Here is a 20,977-nt window from a genome sequence, read left to right on the forward strand (position 1 = left end):
ATTGGATATTGAAATATGTATATTGTTTATGCTCACTAGATAAGTTGTAATCAATTTGATACATGCTCTACTTACCTTACATTATTTTCATTTCTACCTGTGATTTTGCAAATATTCAAGCTTCATTGAGTGCTTCACAATAGCATATTATTATAGAGAGAAAACTAGTCATCAAGAATTCTTTCACTATGGAAAATTAAATTCAAAACAGTTAAGCGTGAAACTTCTCAGCAAATATGTTTTTCTTCGTTGATAAACCTTGAATTATTAAAAGTGCATAATTCAATAATATTTTCATTATTCTGTCAGTCTTGCACTAGTTGCCTCCATATTAAGCTGGATAGAAGCCTTTGCACTGCTTATTGTTTTTATTCTGGTACACGCTGATGCAACTTTTAAGAGAAGTTCTCTCCTGAAGGTAATTAATCATTGTCTATCCATTTACATTGCTGTGGTGAAACAAAGTTGGTTGAAGTGTTAAAGAGGAAAACTATTAACGCAAATGGTATCCCAAAGCTTTGAGTCTATCTGGCCTCTCTTGGAAAGGATTGAGATGGCCCCTGCTGTTGGTGTTTCTTTGGGGAAATGAGAATTCCTTTCAGTGTCAAGCTAAGACATCACTTAGTCTTTCTTTGAAAGGGCAGTCTGACTTCTTGAGCCTCAGCATTGTGCTACAGGCATGCCCCGCTGAGCACATTAATAGCGTGCTTAGCATTGTTCTCTGCAAAAAAAAAAAAAAATGTGAATTGCTTCCAAAGGGAGGAAAGAGATTATGCTTTCACTTCAAAAATCCTTCACTTACCAATATTGTTTAAGATGTCTTAGATAGAAATTATACCTAAGTGGGAATTGTAGTCGTAAGTTTTAATTACCGGTAAATCCTGTGAGTGAGTTAAGGAATGCATGAATGGAAAGATAAACTGTATGATGGTGTTTTATTATACAATCTTGTATATAATAGAAATTGGCAGGTAAATGTAACACTGGAAAGCAGAACGATTTAAAGGAAAATTATTTTGGAAGCAGCGCAAAGGATCAAAATATATAGATGGAGGAGGGAAAGGCACTTTATGATTTGCAAACACACACACACACACGCAAAACAAGTCTATAGGAATTTTATAGCAGTGCTGGAATCATGCTGACTAAAAAAGACAGTCCTTGATAGGAAAAGAAGAAGATGGGTTTAAAAAAAAAAAGCTGAGTATCTCACTGTGCCAGACAATAAAAAAAATCATATTCACAATAGGCTAGGATGAGAAAAGTCCTGCCCATTAAAGCATCTACCTCATATTCTGTCCTATAAAGGATTTTGAAGATCCCATTAAGGTAATGCCGGGGGTGGGGGGCGATGTACATTTTATTGTTCTCGTCTTTGTAAAGTACAGTCTGCAGGGGAAAGAAGAACTCTTGGTTTCCTAAGAGAAGTGGGGTGGAGGACGCGGAGAGAGAAAGGGAGAATCTATGAATGAGCATTGAAGCAGAAATCTCCATCTTGCTTCCATGCAAACATGAACAAAGATCGGTTCCCCTCGCCCCCACCTTCTCCTCACATTGTAACTGGCTGTTGCAGGCACAGCATTATGTTTCGGATGGAGGCTTTCAGGTTCAAGGACTGTTAATGGTTTCTAATTGGTAGGATGTTTCATTGCAGCGCGGAGCTTGCTTTTTAAACGAAGGAACGAGGAAAGGGGTGGTGTAAGGATGGACAAAGTTAGCAGAAATTGTAAGAACTGTTGGGGAAGCTCTGGAATTTAGTTTCTGCACGATACTTCTCGCTCTCTATGGAAACCTGGAGTGAGCAAGGCATTTCCTACTGAAATGGGGGTGCTTATCAATACAAAGCTCAAAGCCTTAATACAGTTTTTCAAGAAAAAGAGTAAGTAGGCATGGTGTGTGTCTTTTTTAAAACTGTTTAGATTTTTGGCAGAAGCATTGCGAAAACATTGTATAACCTGCTCTTATTCCTCCAACCGTACATAGCATTGTTTAGTGTCCTGTGCTTTGATATTGTGTGGAGGCAGCTTATTAAACTGGTGCTCTAAGCACCTGCCCTAGCTTTTGTTGAGCTTGTAAAGTTTTGAATTGCCGCTTCCTTGTTTTCTTTTGTGTGCCTGAATTACCCACGGAGAAAGGAGAAGCGCTTTTTGATCCAACCCAGCCATAGTAATCCTGAAAGAAACTTGATACAAGCAAGAGTTGATTGTATAGAGATGTTTATCCAGCTGAAGCCTTATATAGCCCTTTCAGCCCCATGCTTATGCAAAACTATTGCAGGACCCCCTTTGCTTTGCTTTGCTTTGTTGCTCTCTCCAAACTTGTCATAGGTGTTTCAAGGGTTTCAGTCCAGGCAGCCCTTATTTAAGGTCACAAATCGTTTTAACTTGCTAGTAATATGCATACATATGTATTTTTTTTAAATAAAGCTACTCTGCATTTAACTCAAAAGGAACTTGGTGGCAATAGTCTGCTCTCAGCATTTATATGGCAAATCTCATTTAATTCTGTATTCAGCACCTGTGATTTTTCTCTCCCGCTTGTTTTCTCCCTCCCTGTCATTTCATCCATTCTAGGTAAAGATTGAAAGTGATCGAAGTGTCAGGTAGATGGCCCATCTTTCTGTTCATTATTTTTTGGGGTGGTGGTGATGGGAGGGGGGGCTGGGGTTTATTTAGCAAGGCTTAAGAAGGCAGTCAGGCATTGTGTCAGCATGATCTACCTGGCTGCATGAGATGGCCCTTGTAATATATGGTGTAATAAATGAGGATGACCTTAGAATTCCTCAAGCAGATCTTGCTGACTCCCATTAGTAAGATGTGCATGAAAAACTCTAAGGGCAAACCGGTCGTATTCATAGGCTGGCCGAAATACTGTAGCCACATCAAAAGGGAAGACTTTTTTTTCCTGTAAAGTCATTTATCACAGTTGGTTAATTTGTGGTGAAAAAAAATGCAATTTCCCCACTAATGGTGTTATTATTTACCTACATAACTTCTCAGCACATATTCCATTACACAGATAATCCTCCACTTACAACTACAACTGAGGGCAAAATTTGTATTGCTAAGTGAGAGAGACATTTGTTAGGCGAGTTTGCCTCCATTTTACGACATTTCCTGCCACAGTTGTTAAGTGAATCATTGCAGGTGTTAAATTTGTAACATGGTTGTTAAGCAAATCTGGCTTCCCCCCATTGATTTGCTTTTCAGAAGGTTGCGAAAACATGACCCCGGGATACTGCAACCGTCATAAATATGAACCAGTTGCCATGCATTCTGAATTTTGATCATGTAACCATGGGGATGCTGCAACGGTCATAAGTGTGAAAAACAAGTCAAGGGCTACCTGTGGTTACATAGCAGTTTGTGCTTTGTTAATAAAATCTAATAAAAGATGGGTGCTGAGTTTTGCATCTCTTAAGAGGAATACCATCCAACCTAAAGGTGTTGCTTTTTCAAGAGGCAACTAAACTTTCTTGTTTTTCTTTGAAGACCTTTTGCTTCTCATCCAAGAAGCTTTTTCAGCTTTTTGGATGAGAAGCGAAACGTATTCAAAGAAAAACAAAGTGCAGTTACCTCTTGAAAAAGCGCCTTTATAAAAATTTTATTCACTTATTTGAGCGCGCACACAAAACACACACACACACACACACAGTCTAATAACTCCTTCACAAAATTACAATTTACATCAACTTTTTGATCTTTGTGAAGGGCATACCTACATTTTTTTAGTGGACTTGTGCAGGTCTGGAGGTGGGCTCCACTATTTGTGAAAAGCACTATAGTGTCATCCAAGGAAACAAGGAATTCCAGAATTTATTTTAAGTGAAGACCATATGAAAGCAGAATTCCGTCTATCCAATGCTATATTTACAAAGAAAATATAGTATTTGTAAATCAATACATAAGCAGTATCCTTTTGCAAGTAACCCTTGACTTACGTCCACAATTGTGACCAGAATTTCCATTGCTAAGCAAGTCAGTTTATTTAGTGAGTTGTGCCCAATTGTACAACCTTTTTGGAACTATTATTAACAAATTACTTCAGTTGTTAAGGGAATCATGTAGTCATTAAGCGAACCAGGTTTCCTCCATTGACTTTGGTTGTTGGAAGCTGCCTGGGAAGCTTGGAAATAGAGATCATGACCTCAGGTTGCTCCAACCGTCATAAACGCATGCCTGTTGCCAAGCACCAATATTTTTATCCCATGACCGTGGGGATCTGTGACAGTCATAAGTGCAATGAATAATCATAAGCACTTTTTAAAGAACTGTAAACAAATGGTTGTAAATTGAGGGTCACCTGTAATTTATTATTTGATCATACTATCCCTTTCCATAAGTGCTTTATGCAATCCATTTCCATTGGCAATGTTCTGTTTCTGTGGCAAGCCTAAATGGAAATATCATTTGCACTCTGTTTTCCTGGCTCTACCTGGCAATCATATAGGCTGAGTTCTAGTAACTATGGGCTGTCCAGAGCAGTAGTAGGTTCCTACCTTGGTCGCTACCAGTTTGGTAGGTGATTGTGCGTGCCCGCGCGCCCCTAACACGCCAATCAGCTGAGAGGATGAAGAAACAAAAGCTAGGAGTGATCCTCCTAACCGCCCATGAACTTGTCGCTTCTTTTATCCTCTCACCTGATCGTCGGAGGAACCGGTAGTTTTTTCTACTACTGGTTCGGCCGTACGAGTAGGTTTTTTTTACTGCCAGTTCAGCTGAACCAGTAGTTATTTTTACTGCCGGCTTGGCCAAACTGGTCCGAACCGGTAGCATATCACCAATGGTCTAGAACCTTTTGGGGGGGAGGAAGAGATACATTAACTAAGTGTTGAGATATGGAAAAGGATTGCCTTCCAATCTATTATCCTGAAGTTTCTGTCCTCATTTCTTCATCTGCCTGTTCTAACTAGAAAAATGTCTGCCTCCACCCTCTCTGATTCCGAATTGGGAAAATTAATCATTGAGGTATTTCTGTCTCAGGTCCTGCCAGAAGAAATTGATAAGGATCCAGCAACCTTTCACAGCACAGAAACCCTTACATTTAGAACTGCCCCGCTAGCATTTTCTAGAGGGAAGTCCAAATGTTGTTTCCAACACACTTGAGCATTGTGGGAACAGATTAACTGGAGGATTTAATTATCTGTTTAATTCTCTGTCTGCTTGCTGTGTTCAATATTGGAAACACCACTATATGTGTCTCACACTTTTAGGAGATTGTTAAAGTGAGGCAGGCAAACTTCTAACGCAAAGGAGACTTTAGTTTGAGAAAGTCTCCTTTGAGTTTCATTGAGACCTCAGAAAAGCTGTTCTTTACAGACCTTTTAAGGTGGGCTAAGGTATTCTGCCTGTTTCAAAGTTACATTCATCTGCTCTTGGAATATGTTATTCTTTTGAATCATTTTGTAATTATTTAATTACATTTATAAACACTTAATTGTTAGGAAGCTTGCAGTTTACAATATAAAACACCGAAGACACTTTATAAAATAAAAGTATACAAATAAATACTCTACAAAGCGTAAAATGAAACTAACAGCCAAATTATAACCAAGGATAGAATCAATCCAAATGCCCTCTGGAAGTTTTAAAGCAATTTGTAAAAGTCAGACAAGGTGGGAGAATAGAAGAATGTCCCATGTTATTATATACACTGATATTCTGATATTACACAGATATTCTGAAGATATCTGTGTAAGTATTTTAATTATTTTTAGTGAGGAAAGGTGGAACTAATTAAATAAATAATTGGGTATTTATTTTATACCACTCAGGGCTGGTTTTTAATAATAAAGTTCTATCTAAATGGCTTGGGTCCCAAGAGATTCCTTTTGCTTTTGTGCTTTTATCCTCTGAGGTTGACTTGTCTACTCCTTTCATGAATGAGAAGTTTATGTAAATGAGGGCCTGGGTCAGAGCCTTCTTTCTGTTTGTGGAATTCTTTGGTCAGGCTGTACAATTCTGAACACTCTCCTCTAATATTTTAGCAAGCTATTCCAGAAGTTTTTTTTACATCTGTCCTGAATTATATCTTCTATGCCCAGGGAAGCAAATGATTATGCATGAACAGATATGCAGAGACAATCTGGGAAGGATCGCAAAATGCTAAGACTTCCAGAGATGCCGGTCATCTAAATACGTTTCTTGCACTAACACATTTTGCTACATATCCTTTCAAATCACAATCCTACTCCATTAGAGTTGTACAATACTAATGAATATCCTCTGAGGTCAGACCGGGCCTTAGCTGTATGTACTATGTTAAGTCCTGGGTCCTCCAAAGAGTCTTTGGGAAATTATTTGAGTCTTTGTTTCATTTGAAGTGTGTTGTTGCTTGCTGCTGAATGTGTTGTTTTGTTATATGTTATTGTATTGCATTCATTAAAAAAAAACTATATCTGGAAGATATAAGATACTCTATTGCCTTCAGTTGGAGTCACATATTAGCTGCCATAAATAAACACAGAAGGAAATTGAAAAAAAAATACTTCAAAAAACATCATACAAATGCTTTACACTGTTTTTCAAGCTGTTGGACTGCGTTGTAGCAAACCACATAAAAGCCTTTCTACATGTAAAATAGAGTGAGCAATCAAAATGGTTGTTATTGCTTCTTTCATTTCTCTGAGTTGATCAAGCTATTTCATTCTTTTAACTTTTAGTGTTTCACACAGCATTAAATTTATTTTCGTCTTTCCGCTCTTTTATAGCTGTCTCCAACCTAGATGAAGAGAGTAGATGGACAGTTCATTATACAGCTCCCTGGCATCAGCAGGAGAATGTCTTTTTACCTTCCACCAGGCCACCCTGCATAGAGGAGCTGCACCGTCAGGCCAAATTGAATCTGAAGTCCGTGCTGAGAGGTAGGAACTTTACAAATATATATGGTCAGTCAACAAGATCACACCCGTGCCACCTTTTGTTTCCTTAAGGGCTCACTTGTCTTTTCAAAGTCCTTCATTTTCCCAGTTTTTCCAGTTTCCGGTTTTACCAAACTTCATTCACAAACTTATTTATTTTCACTAATGTGTTTGGGGAACCAAACAGGTTTGTTCTGTCACTTTGAAGCCTAATGCACAGTGTTGCCTTTAATCCCTGTCCAAAACCCAGGAAATGAGAATTCCCAGTCTTAGAATATCCAGTAGAGAAAAAGTTTAGAATATAGAAAAAGCACAAATTGCTCAGAAACTGTTACGACAAAGGATTAGTTCAGATTAGTTCGTTTCTATAGCCTGGGATTTATTAAATTATTTTGACACAGAATTTAGAAGAATGGTAGCTGCTAAGATATCCTGAAAATGAAAGGGTGGTCTGAAATATAAGCTGATAGCTGAAAAACTATTTTCTCAATGCACTATTTTCATTTTTGCATTATATTGTGGCATTTAAAAAAAAAATCTCATTGCTACTTTGAAGTTCCTTTAAAAAAATCTTAGCTGATATCTTGGGTGGAGTTTGTTTTGTACATAAATATTGAAAGCATGAAGTTAGAATATCAGGCACTGCTGTTTGAAAAGTTCATTGTAGGCAAAGTTGTTTGAATAATGTAATTAATTGTTTAATGTAACAGTAGAAGTTAGTAACCGAATAACAAATATTTAATATAAAAATATCAACCCTTTTACTTCCAGAAGTATTTAATGAGGTGGTTTTTAATTTGTTACAGTGCTCAATATTAAATGACATATGGTTTTATACAGTAGATTTTAGTTGGAAAAACTGCTGCCATAATCTCAGTATGGAAAATGTATTCCTAAGTGAAAATCTCTGTGCTCTGTAATTTCTCACCTCACATGATAAAGAGTTGGTTTCAAAAGTGGTTGACAAGAATAGAAATGCTTGAATATCAAGTTGGTTCAAGTGAAGTGCAGGAGGATGTGAAAATATATTGTTCTTCAACTGTGGTCAGAAAAATGGAATGATTCCATACAGAGTTTTTACTCCTGCAGTGGAAAGGTTTTATCTGTAGCAGTTCTATCTTTCTTCCTCAGTGGATTTTCTCTAGAAAGAAGAATAAAAACTTAATTGGTGGGGAAATAGGATAGTTAAAAAGGAGGGCACAACAATATCTGGATTGTTATAAAATGTTGTAAATGTGGCAGGACAATTATGTAATAAAAGCTTTACCTGAACTAGGTTGCATCCGTATTACAGAAATAGACTGAATCCTGTATGGGTACTTCCCTCACGTTTCACTTTTGCACATATCCCTGCATAACAAAGACTCCTCTAAAGCAGGGCTGTCAAACTCCCAGCCCACAAGCCAGATGCATCATGCCCTGGCCACGCGCCCACACCTGGTTTAGCAAAGGGGGAAAATGTCCTGATACATCACATGACACTGCTGTGATGACATGAGTTTGACATGCCTGCTCGAAAGGGTTCCCATTTCTCCAAAACTTCCCGGTGGAAATGATCAGAAAATTCTGTTCTGGTGCTGGATGCTATTGTATATACAGAAAGATATTCTAAAAGTAGAGTCTACGAACTCTTGTTGTATTCATTTGTTGTTAAATTTTCTTAGAAATGATTTATAAAAATTCTTCTAGGATGCTTTTTCAAATCTACTATTAAAATTCTAGAATTATCCACTAGACTTCCATCCTCATATGATCCTGGCAAGGTCAGCTAGGGGCTTCTGTCTGTTAATTTTTATAACTAACTCTGGAGTATATGTGTTTATACGAGAAATATCAAATTACTTTTGTGTATAAAAATGGAATATTTTCTATTCAACAAAAACTGAACAGCAAAATACACAGCTTGAATTTTATTTCCTTATTCAGGATTGAAGACAAGCTACTCTAATGCAATAAACAAAAGGTAGAAGTACAGGTAGTTCTCAACTTATGACCACAATTGAGTCCAATTGTGTTCTGTTGTTAAGTGAGAAATTTGTTAAGTGAGTTTTGCCCCCATTTTATGACCTATCTTGCATTAGTTGTTAAGTGAATCACTGCAGTTGATAAGTTAGTAACCTGGTTGTTAAGTGAATGTGGCTTTCCCATTGCTTATTTTGCTTGTCAGAAGGTTGCAAAAGGGGATCAGGTGACCCCAGGACAAAGCACCGGTCATAAGTATGAACCAGTTGCCAAGCATCTGAAATTTTAATCACAAGATCATGGGGATGCTGCAAAGGTTGTAAGTGGGAAAAGTGGTCACAAGTCACTTTCATTGCCGTTGCAGCTTTGAACAGTCACTAAATGAACTGTTGTAAGTCGAGGACTACCTGTATAAACGAAAAATATTGCTCTGTGCTGATAATCCAAGCTGAAAGTAAAAATCATGTCTAGAATTAAATACTTCCCTTTTGCATTCTACCAACCAGAGAATTACAAGGAAGTGATTTGAAAATAACAGTTGGCATACCGTATTTTTCCATATATAATAAGATGATACTTTTTCTTAAAAATATTTACCTAAAAATGGAGGGACATCTTACGAGAGGAGAACCACAGTTGCGAAACTGCTGATGCCTTATCTCTGCAAACTAGCCTCACGAACGAAACTTCCGATTTCTTAAAATATTAATTTCTGAATTTTGGGTAAGAAAAGTGTGGCGTCCTATACATGGGGGCGTCTTATAGACAGAAAAATACGGTAAGTAGAAAACCCAAGAGGCATAATGGGGAAGGGGTCCACAAAGCCAAACAGTCTTTTGCAGATGATATTTGTTAACAGACTGTCACTAGGGGAGTGCTCAAGGTGATCCTATCCATTTGTCTTTAAGTAATTTAGATATCTACCCTATGCATTTGTGGATAATCAGGATTGATTGCTTCAGTCATGCCTACTTACCTCTCCATTGTGAAAATAAATGTACTTAATTATTGTTTACCTATACGTAAAGGGTGAAGCATGCTTCCCAACCTTTATTGCTTAGAACATAACATGAATCATCGATACTCAGTTCTCTCTGGATGATATTTGGCAAGTCGGTACTTATTAAGGAACTTAAATTATTATTAATTTTGAAACAAAGCTTTTGCTCCAGCAGTGGGCCTCCACTGTAATCTAGATATCATACCTACTAAAGAAACACATCTTGTTGCTAAACCTTCTTCTTTGGTTATCTCTGCAAATCCTCATCCATCTGTTCCTGTTTCTTCTCTGACCAGATGACAAATTTAAGGCGCTAGTTGCATTCAATGTTCTTTCTCTGCCTGACAGGATTTGAAAAATTCAGCCAATGACTTTAGTGCTTTCATGGAATGCTGGAGATGCAAGCCCTGTCTCTACTTTGTGTCAGTTAGCTTAAAATGTTTTATTTAATTGATTTATATGGTGTTCATCTCAAATACATTAATACATTAATAATACATTACTTGAGGTGGTTAATGATAATAAAAAGTGAATAAAAACAAATGCATATACAACAAAATTAAAACACAAAAAAATCACAAAACAGTCATTAACATGTAAAACAGCCCTAATGTTAATTCTTCATCCATAATTGGATTACCTCCAACGTTGCTGTAATAGACTTCCATTCATGCAGTGAATGTTGTATGTCTTAGCAAGGCTTTCAGATTGGCTCCACAGTATGTCCCAATTCCCTGGAATAGATTTCAGGGGGTTGCGAATACAGAGATTTTGTTTCTTTCACACTATATCTTCTGATGATGATTATAATTGAGTACAACTCATTGTCCCCATGATTCTTCTCATGATGGTCCTATGAACCAAGAAGGTGACCAGTGAATGAATCAGCCAACTTTCATCTCGAAAAGTGCATTTTAATTTGAAATCTATATAAATAGTTTGCTGCGGTGAATGTGTCCAATCCAGTCTGTGTTTGAGGGGAGACTGCAACTTGTTGCACTGACCCTAAAGCTAATGATAAATTGGGTTTAGAGAAGGATATCTGAATGTTATTTATTATTTGTCTGTTTGGGGGGGAAATAGTTATGTTTGACATATGCCTACATAGTGCCTTTGTATCAAGCTTGTTGTGGTTAGCCGGCAGGAGGTACAGGTGGCTGAGGAGAGTGAGGACTCTGATGAAGGGCCAGGACCATCAGGGAATGGACTGCTGCCTTCAGAGATTGTGGGGGCAGCAGTGATGAGGAGGTTCCTGAGGAGCCTGTGCCAAGTGCACGTGCACAAAGGATTGCTCGGAAGAAAGAACAATTACAGCAGCACAGGCGACTCGGGAGTAAGGCTGCAAGGTAATGGCCCCTCCCTCAAGAGGATGAAAGCCAGGTTTGGAAAAGCGTTCTTTGCAGATAGCAAAGAAGCTCTGAAACTCAACTGGTGGACATCTTAGTTCGTGTTTGGAAAATCTTGTAAATTAGTTCTTATCTCTGGGTTTTTGGCAGCCTTGACAAACAACTTGGCAAGGCTGTTTCTTGTCGGAGCTAATTAGTGGAAAGCAGCCTTCAGAACAGAATTCGTTATTAAACCTTAAAAGGTGGGGGCTGCTGCCTTTGTCTGTGTTTGCTCTTTGGGAACCCGGTTGGGTCAGAACACAAGCTATAGAGAACTAAGCAGTTAATAACTATTATATAGTATGTCATTGTAACAATCAACCAGCCTTTTGTTTTGCCAATCTGTTGGAATTCCTGACTCAGTTTAAAAAAGAAAGGTGTCTCCCCCCCAAAAAAAACTGCAGTGAAATATGCTGTGGATATAGTTCATGAACCTGCTTTATATTCCAAGCTGGGATTTTTTTTTTTTCCAGAAACAGCCCAAGTGCTGCTGTTAGCATTTTTTTTAAAAAAAAAAAAAGCTAAGCTTGATATGAAACAGTGCTTGTGGCATCTCATTTCTGCTGCTGATAGGTTTTTTTTTTAAGTCTATAGAAATGAGTCCTGTTCCACTTGATGCAAACTTCATTGCTGAGGTTTGCCATATTTAGATCGTTAGACAGAAATAGATCCTTATCAGAATCAAAAAGTTTGCCTTTAAAAGTCCACTTATGATCCAGATAGCTGTTGCAATTATATTAACTATGCTTTGTACTACTGTGGCCATTTTTAATAGATAAAACCATTTTATAAACATCTGTATTAATTTTCAGCTATCCCTATAAAACAGAAGGATAATTTCATTGTAATGTATGTTGATTAGTGTACATTTAAAGTGACAATAAATGTTATATTCCATTCCATTCGCTTTGAGAGGCTTTCTGATACGCAGTTCATATGCAACAATGGCTTAGCAGACTAGTTTGGCTTGGGGTTTTTTTTTGTCACATAAATCTGCATTAATGAATTAATTGGAAAACATTGAAGAGATTAATGCTGACTTGGAGAACATCCAGAGCGTAATCCAAAGCTGAAGAAAAGGTTTGTGCATGGTCTAAAAACTATGTCCTCATATGAGGACTCAATGATTTTCAATAACTACCAATAAGTTGCCACCATTCCCTTTTGGAGAAAATTTGTTGAAAAGATGGTCAGTCTTTAATTCTGAAACAAATTAGTTCAGAATTAGCCAGTCTTGTGTGTTCATTACTTGTATTGTAATGATAAAAATGTATATCTGTAAAAAGAGATGGGAAATATCTCATTAGCTACCTGTTCTAGTGGAATATCTGTAGATTATAACAGATGGGTCCAAAATGTGGGGCACATTGCAAGGCCATTTCTTCCCTATTTCTGGTATTTTCTTCCTTTTTCTGCTTTCCTCAGTGGAAAGAAGTTGGAGAACAGGAAATTGCTTTTAACAGTGGGTTAACTTGAAGAAAAGTTGGCAGGTGGCAGCATGTAAGTGTTCATGACAAATCTTGAAAAACCTAAGCAAGGTTGGGGTGTACATAGGATATCATCAAGAACTGAAGTCTCAGCACTGTGAAGTATGAGAATTTGAAAAACAAATATCCTGAGGGGAAAGGCATCGCAAATCAGTGTCATATTACTATCAAAAAGACAACATGGATTTGCCGTTGTTACTAGGGGACACTGATTTACTTGAATATACTTTTACAAAGAACTCAAGTAGTCTATTCTACTACAAAGATTTCTTTTGGTTTAATCGTTTAAATTAAACTTTAAGAAGTTTATTTTTATTTTATTGTAAAAAATAAAATGATCACATGTACTTCAGCACTTATTGATAAATTAATAGCTTGTGCTCAGATTACTAAAAATGTTCTGTATAGATTTAATGGAGAATTCCTAAATATAATGGCTATTAAAATACTGTAGATACTGTAATCTAGAACAGTGGTAGTCTAGCATTGTACCCCTGGGTTGTATGTCACTAGAGGAAATAATGAAATCTCTCACGCATTTTATGCATTGTGCAGTATATGTTGTTAGAACGTTCCATGTGTGAGAAGTAAAATAGCTTCTTCCTCAAAAACATGATATTTGAAGTAATATAAGACAAAGCTTTTCTCTGCTATTAAAATGGCATGGAAAATAGACAACCATAATTAAAAGAAAATATTATCAGAATCCTATTCAGTAAAAAAACAGCATAAAATGTTATGAAGAGTCAGAGGATTGAGCTTGTGATTTGTACTGTGGTTTGTGCTATTACAGCAAAAGTTCTCAGTGTTTTATAAATGTAATACCACATATACCATAGCTACATGGAGACTTGGAGTAATGCATTATGATATGTAATTTATGTAACCACATTTTTAAGACTTGATCACATAGTCTATTCCCATCCTGCTAAAAGGAAAATAACTAACTTTTACACACACACACACACACACACACATTCTATAACCCATATGAACAGACGCTAAACATTCCACATAATTCCAAATGCATAAGAATGGGAGGAAATGGATACCTTGGCCCATGTGCTACATATATTGAGGCTTCCTAGTCTACATGCAAAACCAGACTTCAGCATTTTGCCAAGTGAACAAACCTTCTTTCAAATATACTGAATTGAGACAAACAACAATTACACCAGAAAAAGGTATTTTTAAAAACAGCATTTACAGTTCTATAGGTGGCTTTCAGAATTGCATAATCTTCATAATCTATGTTATAAAAGATTCTGCCAATGTATTCTTTGCTGCTTGCAGTATACTCTTTGTTAACAAAGGCAGGCTCCATTTGCTAAAGTTTTGAGTTTCCTGCATTATGTAAGTGAGATAAGTAACTATGTAACATGATGAATTCAGGAGATGATGAGAAAACAATCAAGCTTGGTTATCTGGCATAATCCTGCACCTTTAATTTAATTGCAAAGCTTGCCATTCTACTCTGTTCAGAAGATTGCAATTAACATCTTTCTCAGATGGAATTCAGTTGCTGGTCTCAGTGAAAACAGTTTTATGTTTCAAGGAATTGACTTACAGCATATTTGAATTTGCTTTTCTTCAAATCCTGCTTGCTTGGCTGCTTTTGTGAAAGAATAGAGAAACCAGATAAGAGTTCATGAATAAACTGAGATTAGAAAAATTTCAAATTTGATTGGGTTAGAATTTTATACTAGGTGTGTGTGTTTATGTGTAGAGAGAGAGAAAAAAATATTGTTTTTAATCATCATTGATAAATATTATGTGGGAACTAGGAGCTTTTTTTGTATGCCATAAGTTTTTCCCCTGTAGGATTTTAATAAGTTGCAACATATGTACAAAAAGTGCAAACCCTGCACTGTGACAAACTTTGCAGATACTTCTGTATTTTACTTCTGTATCAACAATGTAGCTCTGATAACTTTTAATCAAACGCAATAGAAGTTTCTAGTTCATTTGAATGATCCCATATATCTTTAAATCAGGAGTCGCCAACCTTTTGGACATCAGGGACCGCCAAACTCATAATTTGAAATCCCAGGGACCACCAACGGTTCTGTGGGTGTGGCCTAATTTCTGGGTGTGGCTTGGTGGTCATGTGACTGGCTGGGCATGGCTTGTACTTAAATATTATAAATATTTATTTAAATATTGATTTTTTTTATAAAAAAGAGCAACTTTTACCCAAAATCAGGCAAAGCAGGCAGGCAGTTGACTTGCTCACAGAATCGCAGATTCATTCAGAGATCTATCTATCTACCATCGGCTAGCTCAGTCTGTCACATAAAATTTGCTTGCAAGCAAACTCATAAAATTTGCTAGCAAGCAAACTCACAAAATTAACTCATAACACACCATGTATGTAAATATTGATTTTTATTTTATTTTAAAAGAGCAACTTTTACCCAAAATCAAGCAAAGCAGGCAGGCAGATTGAGTTGGTTACAGAATCTCAGAATCATTCAGTGATCTATCTATCTAGCAAGCACCACATTAGCTCTAGCTCACCATGTAACTTTGAAATTTTTTTAAAAAAAAGCCTTGTACAGAGTCAGGCAGCTGAATTCTAACAGAAGTGATACTATCTCCTTAGTTCTAAGCCGGATTGTTTGCTTGTGTCTGATCAGAACCTTTAGTTCTAAGGGATGTTTGGTTGTGCTTAAAAGCAGAGCCGAAGTTCTAAAGACTAGCCAGAAAGCAAGAAATCCAACCATTTCCTGCTTCCTAGCTAATCCAAATCTCCCGGCACAGCAGAACAGATGATGGTCGGAAAAAGGAAAAATAGCAATTTAGGAGGCAAGTTTGTCGGGTAAGGAATGAGTGGGCGGGGAGGGTTCCCGCGGGCCATGTGGGTGGCGCAGCCTTGTGTTTCTGTGCAGCCTGGATTAATTGCTTTGTGGGGTGCTCTGGGGGTGAGATTTCTCTGTGGCCCACCCAAAATTTTCTCATGGCCAACCAGTGGGCTGCGGCCCACCGGTTGGCGACCGCTGTTTTAAAGAGCTAAGTGATTTCATGTTCATAGGCATCTTAAATGTCATTTGGTCAGGCAGTGTGAGTTTTGTAATACAAATTTAAACTATAATGGTATTAGCATAATATGTGAGAATCCAAGCAGTGTGGCCTTTTGTAATTGACAGATGGAAATATTATCAATAAGTAGATTTTCTAAGTGCCATCTAGAGGCTTTTTTTGTATGGTACCACCATAGCCAGTTTATGGACTGGGACCACCACAGTCAGTTTATGCCATAAACTTTCAACTTCAGTTTTCAGATTTTGATACTTTGTGATCTTCAATTCTTCTATCTCTTGACATTGCCATATCAATTAGCCATATTTTCTTCTTTTCAATTATTAAAGAGGATAAATCTAGTTACAGATGAGTAAGTTCTCCTTGGAATTATTTGTACTTCTTGTTTGAAATTATTGTGTAAATCAACAACAGTTAATGGTATCTTTTACTTATATTTCTTCCACCACTTACAGAATGTGACAAACTTCGGAGAGATGGCTATAGAAGTTCTCAATACTATTCTCAGGGTCCAACATTTTCATCTCCATCCAACACAATCCATGGAAGTTACCAAGATGATTATGAAGAAATTGAACAGAAGGTGAGACAGCAGAGTCTTGAAAAAAACAAATGAAAATATTGCAGAAATGTTTATAAGTTAAATAAATGCACAAGATATATATTATGTTCCATATTTGAAAATGATAAACCAGTTTTTAAAATGTTCTGCTCCCAAAGCATCTTGTGTGAGTTCTTTTTTTTTTTTAAATAATTTTTTATTTGGGTTTTCACACACAAAATACAAGTAAAACATCTTTTTTGAAAATAGCATGGTCCCGGGTTGAACTTATTTATACAGACACAAAACTCAATTTCATGCTCCTTTTTGTATTCTATTCCATATCTTATACTATTTTACATTTTCTATATAGTTTTTCCCCTCTTTCAATTTTCTCAATTTTATTTTGATTATCTCATCTCAATTCAAATCGTTATATTTATACTTTTGTCTGTTCTGTTTCAATTTCATATCTTTTCTCATTAAACAAATTTTCTCCTGTAGTTACTAATTGGAGTATGACACCTTTATATCTTTTAATTACATCCATTCAACTCTTATTTAAACTTCAATATATACCTTAAGTTTATGACCTTCAATATAATACATAATACATAACTTCCAATCGAATTCTGCTTGGCACATTCTTATAATACACACTATATTCTTTAAAAAAAAAAAGATTGTAAATATATGTAATTATAAACCCTCATTCCATTCCAGTTCAGTTCTATCATTAATAATCATTTAAACCATAACATCTTTAACACTTCTTTTCAATTAAATATCATACTTCCTTAAAAAAACATATAATCTCCATAATTAATTTTTCCCTTATTTCTCTTCACATATGTTATATAAACCATTAAATATACCTTTTGTTACATTTATTTATTGACAAGCATTCCACTGAATTACGATAGCTATTTTATCAGACATTTTAATCATACATTATTTCATATTTTCTAAAATTATTTCTGCTTCTAATATAACCATACTATCTTATGTACCTTTGCAGAATCCCTTTTTCCATTATGTTTTCACCCATTATCTCTAAATAGACACTGTTTCTTTGTATTTTGCTTCTGTCCTTTATAACTTCTTTTCCTTTCTTTCTTCCCTCTCATCTTCTCCCTCCCCTTTTTACCCCCTTGTCTCTCTAGTTCTAATTCTCTCTTCTGCATTTCCCTCTTCTGTTGCTTTCTGATTTTATACTTATTTTTCACTCTATTTTTTTTAGTTGTTTTTCCCAATCTTAAACTTTCCATTCTCTTTCCCCCCTTTCCTTTTCCCCCCCCACCTAAGATTACTTGTTCATTAAAGATGGCTTCTTCTTTGTCGCAATCTTCTTGTTCTGCAGGCATTTCTTGTTGTTTCTTATAATTCCAAATCTCCATTTCTAAAAACTGAAATATGAAGCCAAAAGAACCTCTCCCTTCTTGTGCATCTTCTTTTTACTTTTTAAGTTCCATTTTCAGTTCTTCTAAAAGTGGAGCCATTTTAAAAAGTTTTAAACAACCACCCGATTGATTTTAGTCATTCAAAACAATAACCAAGAATCCAGAAATCATCAAGTAATCCAGATAGTCCCGAGTTATATCTTCTTATTTCTTTTTCAACTTTCTCTTCCTGGGGTTTTTGTTGTGATATTTCAGTTAGAATGTATCTTTTGGAAGTCTTGTTGAGATTTTTCTGTAAGTTCTTTTTTGATTCCAGGCAGTCTCCTCCCTTCCAGATCCTGCCCTTTTATTCTTCCTCTCTCCTGTTTTCAAAAGCTTTTAATTATCCAGAAATCTTTATTATCCCTTTGACTTTTTATTTTCAGCATTAAATGCCTATTGATGTCAAAGTGGATTTTTTTCCAATTTCTTGCTTATGTCTCTTAGCTGTCAGTATAGGAAAAGGAGAAAACCAAATCTTTTCCCTTTTCTCTCTCCTTCGCAGCTTAAAAATCTTCTTAGGGAACAATTTTATTGTTTTTTAACAGTTTCAATTCCAGGGTACCTTATTTGTTGCTTTTGCTGTTTGACCCGGTCAACCAAAACTTTCTCTTCTTATCTTCCTCCTGCACATTCTTTTCCGGTCGAGTTCTTCTTTGTGGTGGCCCTTTCTGACCACTGCTGCAACCGCCTTCGGGAAAGGGAGTAATGGCCAGCTGGGGAGGAGAGATGCGGCTCTCTTCAACCCTGCTGGCAGTCTCCCCCCTCTTCACCACCTCTACAGGGTGGCTTAGCCCTGAAACCAGCCGGCTCAGGGCTCTCCAGTGGTGAGCACGGATCAAAGCCTCGCAGAGACAAGGTTTCGATCTGTCGCTGAAGAAGCTCAAACCGGAAGTCAGTGTGAGTTCTTTAGAATAGTTTAATTCGCAGGAAAAAAAATTACTGTGCAGAAACCCAGGTACTATTTAAAACAAAAACTCTGATTTAAAAAACTGGCTAGGTTAGGTTTTGCTGCTTTTATGAACAAATAGAAAGAACTATTGCTCCCTTGTAAATACCCTGGCTTTGTAGTGATCACATTGCCCCATAGAATATACCATAAATGGCAGGACCACTCCTTCATTGGCTTTACCTTGTTTGTACTTTGATATTTACGGTGTGAAAACAATGTGATTGTCTTCTTTATTCTATTACTTGTTTGAATTATTTGTGCCATAGTGAATTGATAACATCATATCTTTGTAGCACCTGTCCCTAATGCAGCATTTAATTAGTTCATTTATATGTCATATACTCTCAGATAGGCATGACTTCTCTAAAAGAAAATCTAATGAGTAAAAATATATTTTGAGATGTTTCTTTAAAAGATAGTAAAGAAAAAGCTGTCCATGTAGAGAGAGGGAAGGAATTGTAGAGTTTTGATGCCATCATGCAATATTTTATATTATATCTATTTTAGATAGATAGATAGATAGATAGATAGATAGATAGATAGATAGATAGATAGATAGAGAGAAACAACAATATCTAAACAATATCAGGAAGAATTAAAGAACATTAAAAAGAATTAAATTAAATAATTAAAAAATATTTGACAACTTTTTTAAAGGCTGAACAATTTGGATTATAAGGATATTCTTCCTATATTGATGAGACATCTCTGAATTTTATTTATTAAATTTATTGGCTGCCCATCTTATCATAGGGTAACTCTGGGCAGCTTACAATCTGTCTGAGTTTATTTTTCACATAACTAAACAGGCTTCATATATTAATACCAAATTGAACGGTAACATGAACTGATCTTGTTGAACAGTAATCAGTGTAGATTGTTCACTGTCAAAATGATATAGTCCAATAGGATATATCAGTCAGCAATATGGCTGCTACATGTTGCAAAGGCATTTACAGCTGTTCCCAAATCAGGTTGCTTTTGAAAAGCCTACAGGTTATGCAGTAAATATAATTATGCCCAGGGGTGGGATGCTACCAGTTCTGCCAGGCTCTATAGAACTGGTAGCTCTGAACAGCAGCAGACACAGAACCGGTTCTGTGTCTGCTGTTGTTTGGCCCATCTGCCCGCCTGGACTGTTATCTGACCTTTATTTCCTACTTTTTCAACCTCAGCTGAGATTGAAAAAGCGGTTAAAAAGTGCTTTTTCAAATGCTGCGGAGCGCTTATCAGCTGTCCAGGCGGCACAGCTTTAGGTGTAGTACATGCATGCGCACGTTCAAAGCACGCATGCGCACGCAAAACATAATCACCGAACTGGTAATAACACCGGTTGAATCCCACCCCTGATTATGCCAATCCTGCAATTAAAACTACTATCAGCTGAAGTTCTGAAGACTTCAGTGGGCCATGAAGGAGTCGCTAGCTACAAACAGCTTTTTCAGGCAGAATGCATTATTTTCTAGAACATGCTAAATCCCAATCTAGTCTTCATCTTGACTGATACTACAGAGAATCCTTGTTAAGCAACCACAATTGGGACTGGAAGCTTGGAAACTATAATTGTGCTTATCTAATCTTACTTCAGTTTCTTTTGCTTTGAAGACCTATGAAGGTTATAAATGCAAAAATTGGCTGGGAAGTTACATTTTTATCACCATCATAACTGAGAATGGTCACTATACAAGGTGCTTGCAAAACATGGACTACCTATACATCCATCTTAATTTATTCTCATTTTGATTACCCTTAGTCATTTCAATTAAAAAAAGAGATGTTTTTGCCATTTTCCTAATTGCTGGGAAAATGGGAATTCGGAGGAATGCTACAGGATTTGAAAGACACATAGGAGAAATCTCTCTTTTGTATACCAGACTGATAAGCTTGTGGCAATGAATCTTCAAAAGGGCCTGTCCTTATTGAAGTACTCAGTCAGGTTCATAATAGGAAAGTTGGTCCCTTAGATAATCAGACCCACCTTTGAAAGCAACCTTAAATAGTGTCCAATAGATAATTGTCAGTCAGTGCAGGTTAGCAGTCTAGCTACAGCATTTTGCACTAGCAGCAATTTCTGGTCACTTTTCAAAGATAGCCTCATCAGAGCACATTGCAGTAGTCAGGTAGAATTGTAACGAAGTATACAAATAAGAGTTGCCAAGTATAGTACGCTCAAGAAGGACCAAAGGTGATGGATGCATTAGCTATAATTGTACAAATATACATGTTCTCAACCACTGATAATTGTCGAGCATTTTTGCGTGACAGTTTGATCCTAAACAGATGTTACCTTTGGCTGAGATGTGTTGTCTTTGG

General features: G+C 36.6%; 1 protein-coding gene across 7 annotated transcripts in view; it reads left to right on the plus strand.

Annotated features, from left to right (window-relative positions):
• The window catches only part of NHSL1 (NHS like 1), a 169,620-nt gene that overhangs the window by 121,806 nt on the left and 26,837 nt on the right, over positions 1 to 20,977 (plus strand). For all 7 annotated transcript variants that reach the window (XM_087970934.1, XM_026666173.2, XM_026666174.2 and 4 more), the window contains exons 2-3: positions 6,710 to 6,862; positions 16,188 to 16,315. In XM_087970934.1, coding sequence (XP_087827060.1) covers positions 6,710 to 6,862; positions 16,188 to 16,315 — 281 coding nt within the window. The remainder of the gene's footprint in view (positions 1 to 6,709; positions 6,863 to 16,187; positions 16,316 to 20,977) is intronic.

This window comes from Notechis scutatus, chromosome 1 (assembly GCF_049901735.1).
Source record: "Notechis scutatus isolate UNSWTSFEM ecotype Mainland chromosome 1, rNotScu1.2, whole genome shotgun sequence".
Lineage (NCBI taxonomy): Eukaryota > Metazoa > Chordata > Lepidosauria > Squamata > Elapidae > Notechis > Notechis scutatus.